General features: G+C 38.4%; 1 protein-coding gene across 2 annotated transcripts; it reads right to left on the bottom strand.

Moving 5' to 3' along the window:
- Positions 1 to 2,935: 2,935 nt before the first annotated feature.
- Positions 2,936 to 9,332, bottom strand: LOC114546079 (uncharacterized). Of its 2 annotated transcripts, none has more exons than XM_028564742.1 (12): positions 9,248 to 9,332; positions 8,367 to 8,426; positions 7,827 to 8,090; positions 7,500 to 7,748; positions 7,189 to 7,248; positions 6,267 to 6,452; positions 6,076 to 6,111; positions 5,786 to 5,863; positions 5,125 to 5,196; positions 4,941 to 5,015; positions 3,343 to 3,401; positions 2,936 to 3,154 (listed from the first exon to the last, which is right to left on the bottom strand). In XM_028564742.1, exons 1-12 carry the CDS (start codon positions 9,276 to 9,278, stop codon positions 3,131 to 3,133), a joined length of 1,194 nt encoding a protein of 397 aa, XP_028420543.1. In that variant the 5' UTR covers positions 9,279 to 9,332; the 3' UTR covers positions 2,936 to 3,130. The 2 variants fall into 2 exon arrangements, with proteins under 2 accessions (XP_028420543.1, XP_028420544.1); XM_028564743.1 differs by having other exon boundaries at positions 7,500 to 7,631.

Genomic DNA, 9,332 nt, shown 5'->3' with positions numbered 1-9,332 from the left:
ATAAATCGACTAGTTGAAAATGGTGAAAAAGGTGGCTCTGTGTTTCCCAAAGCCCAAGATGACGTCCTCAAATGTCTTGTTTTGTCCACAACTCAAAGATATTCAGTTTACTGTCACCGAGAGAAGAAACTACAAAATATTCATATTTAACAAGCTGCAATCAGAGAAGTTTGAGCCTAGTTAGCACCAGAAGTACTCAACACAGGAAGAGAACGTTCTCACCTACATCACACAGTCAATGTGCTTCTTAGACAGTCAGCAGCAAGACACCATGGAGGTCACAGCTCTCTGCTTCACACTGAATGAGTACTGGATCACTATTTTGTGTGATTATCAAAAAATGTGCCAAATAAGGTCAAACACAGGTAGTTCTTAGAAACAGATACTAGCAGATCTTTTCTCTCCAGGAACAAATGTGTTGATCCTGCTGATTGTCCAAGTTCACGCAACTTATGCGGAGAGACATGGTAAGTAGAAGTTTTGACAGTTGTTTCTGAGAACTAACACAATGGATGTCAAACATTTTGCCTCATCTCTGTCTTTCTCTTTGTCTCTGTCTCAGATGCCGCTTTCTCTCACATTGTTCCATCCCGGCTGCAACCCTTCCAATACAAGTCCATCTCTTTTAATTGTGAAAGTTTTAACTGATTGGCTGGATGGGAAGTGGTGATAAAGGCCCGGGGACAATTTAGCACATGTGTTGCCAAGTGGAGGATGTATTCAGGCTCAATCTGGGCCATTAGAAATGCCTATCCATCAGATAGCGGAGAATACTAGTGTCAGACTGGAAGAGGAGGGAGAAGCAAAAGTGTCAACATCACTGTTACTGGTACATTTAAGTCTCTATAAAAGGGCATTGCCTAAATCCATCAGATTATGTTTTTCAATGACGTTTTATCACAGATTGAACATGATTCCTTCCTGCAGCTGGTTCTGTGATCCTAGAGAGTCCTGCTCTTCCTGTGATGGATGCAGAAACTGCAGCAGCAGAGAGCTGGCTGACTGTCAGAGGTGACAGATTTACTGTATTTGCTTGTGTCTGTATCTGTATTAAAATAGCAACCGTCATAAAAGTCCAGGCTGCTCTCGTGAACAACATAATTTTGTTAAGAAAGGTAATGCGCTATTCGTTATTCATATGTATTCCACATATTCATCACTGTATGCACTGCATTGATTGCTGTTGAATAAGAATGCAAAGATCCCCATGTTTGTGACCCGGGAGTGTCATTCCTAACCCCAAACTTTTTTTCTAATCTTAACTATTCGTTTTGGTGCCTAAACTTAACTGTGGTTGCTGCATGGAGGTCATTTTTGTCGGCTAAACCCAACTGCAAAAGACGCTGAAAGGTACTCTGTACCCGGCTCCCAGCCCCCTTTTCTCGGCTAAATGTAACTGTAAAGACAGCTACACTTAACTGTCCCATAACCGGCCAGCCGTCGCCATAATTCCATAGGATACCAATTCCATAGGATATAACATAGTATATCATGCATATTTGTTCATAGGTTTTCAGATACATTTGTTTGTATTGTCCTAGTTACTTCACATTTATGTTTATCTTATTTAGAAAGTATTAAGACAAGCTCCACCTCGGGGTGTGGCGCTGTTAGCACCACTCTAGGGAAAAAAGACAATCTATATAGAAATACAGACAGATATCATTTATAAGGTCAAACTGCTGCAACAGCATCATGTTGGTGGTTGACCACGGTGAGTGTTTTAAAAACACAGCAGAGAGATCAATGTGGTTTAACTGTCTTTATATAAAAAATAGACACTTTAACTGTGAGTCACATGAAACTGTCTGACTGACCAGATCATCCAGCCTAACTTGCTCTATTTGTGAAAACGGTAAAACAAAAGTTGAAACTGTGAAAGAGTACTACCCGTAACTACTGTATTTGTACAATCTAATGTACAAACTCTGCCATCTTTTATTCTGGGTTTAACCTTCTGACTCTGTTCCGGTCAAAAATGACCGATTTACACATTGCCTGTACCATAAATATGGCATTTTTCATCAGATTACCTCAAAACCTTATGATATCCTTCACAAATGACATTTGAACACATAACATGCATTGTGACTACTTTCTTTGAATTTAGAGAGATCGATTCGACTTAGTCACACTTTTGTTTACGGTCAAAAATGACCAACATAGGAAATGAATGGGAAAGAGTATAATTTTCATCAAGGAGATAAAAGACATCTCTATAAACACACTCCTACAACTTTCCTGTGCTTGTGTACCCATTCACAGGTGCAAAGCTTCCATTTGCAAGGGACACTGCACCATGACTGCAATTTGCCATTTGTGCATGTGAACCACCAATGTTCGCACATACATGCATGCACGCATACACAGAAACACCCACGGACACACATACACACACTTACACACACATGTACACCCACTCACACACACACCCACTCTCACACACACCCCCCCACACACACACACACACACACACACACACACACATACTTCATGTTGTCAGTTCATGTTGTCATGTTGCCACTTGCGCATGTGAACCACCAATGTTTTAGAACACAAATGCATGCATGCACACACAGAAACACACACACCCACACACCCAGAAACGCACACACAGAAACACACACACACACACACCCACAAACATTGTAGATGTTAATGTTCTAATAAGGTTTTTTTTACAATAAATGTTCTATTAAAAATACTTTTTGACATTTATATTGGCATTTATGTTCAAATAACAGCAGTTAAAACTGTCTGGTCAAATTTGACCGAAAACAGTAACTTAAGGGGGGTAGCAACAAACAAAGTGTTTGAAGGTTAAAGCTTCACAAAGTACACAAGTACATAGCTATTTCATTTGTATATTTATACACTTCTTATATTACATATATACAAATGCAACATTTGGAAATACGAAAGGTTTGACGTATAGCTACAGGATAATATTGGATAACATGTTTTTTTACTTGCCATTTTCAGTGAAAGTGAAATTATATGAATACATGGTGTAGTCAAATGAAATAACAGACTTCAGAAAGACACAAATACGTTAAACACAAAGCTGTAAAACACAACAGGATTTCTTCTCTTGCACACATCAGCACGCAGGCTCTCCTCCCTTCTTCAGTCAGGCGTCTCCGCTGTCTGTGGCCTGTAAGACAGAGTACACAAAGATTATATCTGTGGTAAAACTCAAGCGTCACTGAAGCCGTTTTCTCATAGTGTCTGAGTTCCCAGTTAGATTAGCAGACAAGCCGTGCACCTACAGTGTGGTGAGTTCACGATCAATTAGGAAGAGTAATTAGTGACATTAAAGGAAGCTGCTGCTGTCAGTCTTACCATCAGGACAGCTGAGTAGAGACATTCCTGCTCTGTTTCGGCTGCTGTGGAGCTGGATCCTGATTCAGATTGAGAAACAAGTACAATCATGTACAATTATCAATTCATGTTAGGACATAAGGAATTTCACTTATCTAAAAAAAATATTAAAATAAACAAGTTACTCCATAAAAATTAAAACAAAAGAACAATGGCTAAACCTTGCCCAAATGCCAATTCTGGAAAAACTGTGTATTTGGATTGCCTTTTAAACACTGGTAGGGACTTACCGGGGCGCTGATTAATGTTCCACAGTATGGGTCCTAAATACTTTACAGAGAATTTACAAGGGGAACATGACTCTAGAATTCAAGCAGGCACATGTGTGTTGTGGTCCAACTGCACGCTGGTTTTGCGTGCACCCAAACGCAGCGCAGATTGCGCCTTGTGGAGTTTAGAGGTGAAGGTGGCTTGACTGTCTAGTGTAGTTAGAATGAAAATCTGAATTTATTCCGAGATATTTCAAGAAAAGATTAAGGCAAGCTTTTAATCTCATGGAGGGTTTTATACACAAACTCACCAATTTGGATCCAATTGATAATCTAGTTTTTTTAAAAGAATGATCTAAAGTTATTCATATTCACAATTCTTCAAGGTAATCCCTTTTTTGTATTGAAGACTGCCCCTTAACTTTCATCTGAACATTTTAAATCCCACAACAGGATAGCTTAAAAAAATACTAATATATCTAAAATAACTTTTGTATCATGAGGTGGACTAAATATTAAAGCCTCTACAGTAAATGATGCCGTAAGGTGTAGGTTTTAGAGTGTCATTAACTTGTGCTTTGTGTTTTACCTTTTCTAAATACAATGATGAAAAAGTATTCCAGTAAATGTGATCTTACATTGTGGTAAAGGAACACGCTGACTTATTGGGAACTCCCCCAGAGTTCGCCTTCTGACAGACATATTCTCAGAAGTGCTACTTCTGCTACTTGGGCGGAGTGATTTGCTCGCAGCATCTGATAAGCCCAGTGGTGAGGAGCAGAGAGTAACAACAGTGCTTTTCAAGTGTTGGCTAATCACTCCGCCCAAGTAGCAGAAGTAGCAGTGCTTTGCCTTCTGAGAATATAGTTCCCAGTATGTATACAGTTAGAAGATGGCTGTGTCGCATGTGACCTTGTTATTTGTACATGCTGTGACTATACAAATCACAACATGTAAATAGGAACATGTTGGTGTTATTTTGTCACTTATTGGGAGCAGTAGGCTAGATGGAGCCGGTTACCTCCAGGATCTGTGCTAAGCTAGGCTAGCGGTGGGTGCGCCAGACAGAGTTACGACACGCACAGAGATGAGAAGGGTATATATGGACTTATCTAACTCTGGGGGATACGGTGAATGAGCTGAAGTCTCAATAAGTCGACGTGTTCCTTTAATGTTCCTAAAATATTTATTTGCCTCACTACTATATCCATAGTTTTTTTTTTTTTTTAAATCTTCTGTGAATTATTTACAGTCACTGCAAATATTTTAAATTAATTGTAAATGTACATGACCATTAGTGGTGATAGCCTACTTTGCTGGGGACAAATAAAATAAAACTGAAATACAAACCTCGTTGGAGAGCTTGTGGAGTTTCACGTATGGTCACAGCAGAGTAAACTACTTGTGAAGAGAACTCATCTTCTTCTGAAGAGGAGAAACATCAGCAAGTAAGAGTCAGTCTGATAAACCTAAAAGAACATGTTATACTAAATACTCATATTGACTGACTGAACGGGTTCAAAAGGTCTCTCACCTCTTACACTCTGTGGTTTGGTGTGGTTTGACTCAAAGCAGACGTTCACATTATCAGCGGCGTCTCCAGCATCTAAGTAAGTAAGTAAGTAATTTATTTGATATAGCACCTTTCACAGACAGAGTCACAAAGTGCTTCACACAAAAGACATTTGATTAAAATACATTAAAATCCAAACCAGAAAATAAACAAGCAACAACAAATGCAGTTCCAATGAGGATTAAAAGAATAAAACCCCAAATTACAAACATTAGACAAAAGCCAGTTGAAACAAGTATGTTTTCAGATGCTTTCTAAAAGCGTCAACCGAGACTGCAGAATGTATACGTTAACAGGAAGAGCTTTCCACAAGGTTGCCGCTACCACTTCAAAGGAAAAATCACCTTAAAACCAAACACAGTGTATGTGACACAGGATGTCAACATAATTCACATCTCAGTCCTGCTGTGCAACACGTCTTAACCAGCACCTCAACTGACAGATTCAACATGTGAACAGCAACTTTTCTCAGACATTAAAGTAACACTTTATCTCTCAAAGTAGGGAGTGTATGTGTGCTTATATAACTCACCAATAATGAATGCATAAGTTATTCATCACAGTCTTGTTGTGTTACTCACATCACGTTAAATTAAAGAAAAAACGTATTAAGTAAGTAAACCTTTGTCCTGTTCGTTTTTTTTGACGACGACTGCATACGTCACACCGTCTGGATCGTCTTCAGTGTCCTGTCCACAGACTGAAACATGTTGAACATGGAAATGTTGGTAGAAAAATCTAAAAATCAATGATTTTTTTTATGCAAAGAAGCAGAAGGTTGGCAGGTAGACAGGTAAACATGTTTTGCATGAATATAGTACCCAAAGATTGTTTTTATGCGTTCAGATTTACTTTTAGTTTGGCGGTCTTAAAAAAGAAAAGTAGGAAAATGTAAGAACTACAACACCTCACCTGAGTGTGATGCTGCTGCTGTTGTTTTTGAGGAAGCTGTTTGATAGAAAAGCAAAAGTATTTGATAGGTTGACCTTGTTGAAGGCAACATAAAGTTATGTTCAGTTCATGGAATTGATTCACACAGTTACTTTCCTGTTAATGTGGATCTTTGGCATACAGCTAATGTTGAGGTAGTTACTTTTCTGTACCTTTGTGTCTCCTAATATGAAGGAATCCCACCACCAGCACCAACGCCACCATGAAAACAGTGACAGTGATCCACAGCAGGATGAGGGCACAAGGGGGGTTATTAGGTGATTGGAGATGAGGGTGGTCAGAGTCATCGGAGATGGGCTCCTCATTAGGTGATTGAGAGATGGTAGAAGCGGTTTTTGCTGCAACATATTAGAAACTCAAAATGTAATTAAATAAACATTTTTTAAACACAAAAAAAACTATTTAGATGTTTAAACAATTAACAAACAGTTGTAAATATGAAAGATATGCAACAGAAAAATTGCACAAAACTTGCAACATTTTATCTTTACATTGTTTTCTAACGCTGTTTGTTATATATTCTGTACCATTTGATCCAATGGAAACATTTTAAATGTATTGTGCATCATTTTGTTTTTCATTCTAAATTTTTTAAAAAAAAAAAAAAAATGTCTCTAGGTAAGGTCAGTAAGGCCATCCACAGTGCCACATGTGTGTTTAACATTAAAAGATGATTCATAAAATCATGCCGACAATCATTATTTTAATAGTTTAGTATTCCATGCACTACAAAGGTATGTAAAAAGGCTTTAGGCCTCAGTACACGTTATTGTAGGCCCAGTTTAATATGCAACTTCATTTTATACAATAGATGTAGTACGGGGTCCCTGCTCCAACTCTCTTTCAGTTAAGGGATCCTTGGCTTAAAAAACATTGCAGACCCCTGGTTTAGAGCTTCCACGATTAGTTGATCAATGGGTTTTTGCAGCCCTAGTTCAACCGCGTCTAAAGACAAAGTTGTTCATACCAGATTCTTGCCTGCCTGCTTTGGGTTTAGGTTGCCTGCTCTGACTGTGTACCTTTTGTTGAATAGTATTATGATCAACGACCTGGTAAACTTTAGTTTTACCTTACCTGTTCTGTCTGCGCGTTGTGTGTTTGAATCCTCACTTTGTGTCACAGAGCCATTCTCTTCTAGAATTTAAAATGAAATTCTGTGAATTCAGTGTTTGTCTGCATTAGATGAATTTGTACTGACTCAGCCACTTGTCTAGAAATGCTGTTAAGATGAGCAGGTGATTGCATTGAATGCACCAGTCTACCACATGGCTAACAATAGCCCACTGAATCATTGAACAATGTAGCAGTTTGTTCATGTGTGCAGTTAACTGAATGATATGTCTGAAAGGCTGAGAGCTATATATATATTTCTTTTTTACATTTACCTCTGACAGCCAGCCAGCTCTCTGGTGATTCTCCAGCTCCAGGGATGTTGCACTTGTAGCGGCCGTCATGAGACATGAAAACACTTTCAATGGTCAGGTTTCCTGTAGGACTGCTCCCGATGAGGCGGCCATCTTTATAGAAATTGGTGATGAGACTGGAGAAGGAAGTCAACTTGGTTCTACAGCTCAGAGTCACATTGTCTCCCTCCATCACAGGAAGAGCAGGACTCTCCAGAATCACAGAACCAGCTGAACAGCATTACAGAATGTTTAGAAGCAGAATAAATGCTAAACTTTACTGATGATATCTACACACAATCAACCTACCGGTGACAGTGACGTTGACAGTGTTGCTTCTCTTTCCTCCTCCAGCTTCACACCAGTATTCTCCACTGTCTGATGGAAAGACAAAGTCAATGGTGCAGGTCACTGTTGACGTTACTGTGTCATTTGAACATTTTGGAATGAATTCCTTGATGGTTCTCACTCTGCACCCAGCTGAGAAATTAAACCCCTCACAGGTGAAGTGGACAGACTCGTATTCAAAGAGCTGCAGTCTGGTTGGAACAATACGAAAAGCTGAATCTGAAACTAAAAAATGGAGAACACAATTAAGGAAGAACTTGTTTCCCAGACAGATACAAGGTGCATTCTATAATAAGAGGAAAATCAAAAAACAATTGAAGAATCTACGGCTAAACAAGACCTTAGATGTATTATAAGAACTGGATACAGCATTAAAGCCCCATTTATTTCTATCAGAATTTTTCAGTAGCGCATGAAGCCATCATGGAGCCAAAAATTACCTGGATGATCGGCGGGATTATGGTTTAGGGTTAGGGTTGGGAACAGGTAACTGCTACTTACCAGGAGTCTGAGGATAACCATGCTGAATATGGGCAACCAGCAACATCAACGCATTCATCACTAGACACACAAAAGAGGAGAGATATGGGAAAAGATTTAGAAGAATGAATATTCAATCACTAAGTCATATAAAATCGCTATCTCGTTAAGACATTTTTGCAGCTGCACACTTTAAATGCTAAATATGACTAGTGGAAACTTATTATTATAGATCATTAATATTCTATTCTTTTTTTTATTGAAGAACCCTTAACTTGCTGAGGTAGTTTATTATGTTACGTGTCTTTACTTGCAATATGTGAAGAGCAGTGTGTTTGAGCGAGAAGAGGAGATTAGCCTACATAAACTCTGTAGTTAGTTTCATACACTTTGTGCTCACTGCTCAGTCAGCCTGTGTCACACGGTTTGCAGATATCACATTGAAGAAATAGAACGCTATTCATAGCTATACTAGCGATGTTGCTGTACCACATTTACACATAAACCAATATAATTAACTATAGGTCATTAATATTCTATTATTTTTTACTGAAGAATACTTATACTAACAAAAAATATTCTAAAATAATAATTGTAATAAAAACATAACCATGATTGTTACACCTATTTCTACACTGATTTGAATACAAATACTGATAATGTTGGTGTCTCAACAAATACAGATCAAATACAAACACTAGGCTCTGTGCTCAAACCCAATTCCTAAAGAGGAACTTCTTTAATTCCACAGTATAGATGGATCACACAAAAATAGAAATATGCTAAAATGTTCAACATTTATCTCTAAAATGTTTATGTTGCTATCCTTTTTATTTCTATGTTGTGTACTGTTACTTGTAGAGCAACAAGATATGGGGAAAACAGACAAATGTAGTACTCACACAGTGCGACGCAGAAAGTTGTAACCTCCATGGTGTCTTACTGCTGACTGTCTGAGAAGCATATTGACTGTGTGATGTAGGTGAG

Source organism: Perca flavescens, chromosome 19, assembly GCF_004354835.1.
Source record: "Perca flavescens isolate YP-PL-M2 chromosome 19, PFLA_1.0, whole genome shotgun sequence".
Lineage (NCBI taxonomy): Eukaryota > Metazoa > Chordata > Actinopteri > Perciformes > Percidae > Perca > Perca flavescens.
The sequence above is the reverse complement of the archived record's forward strand: the minus strand, read 5'-3'. Positions and strand labels throughout refer to the sequence as shown.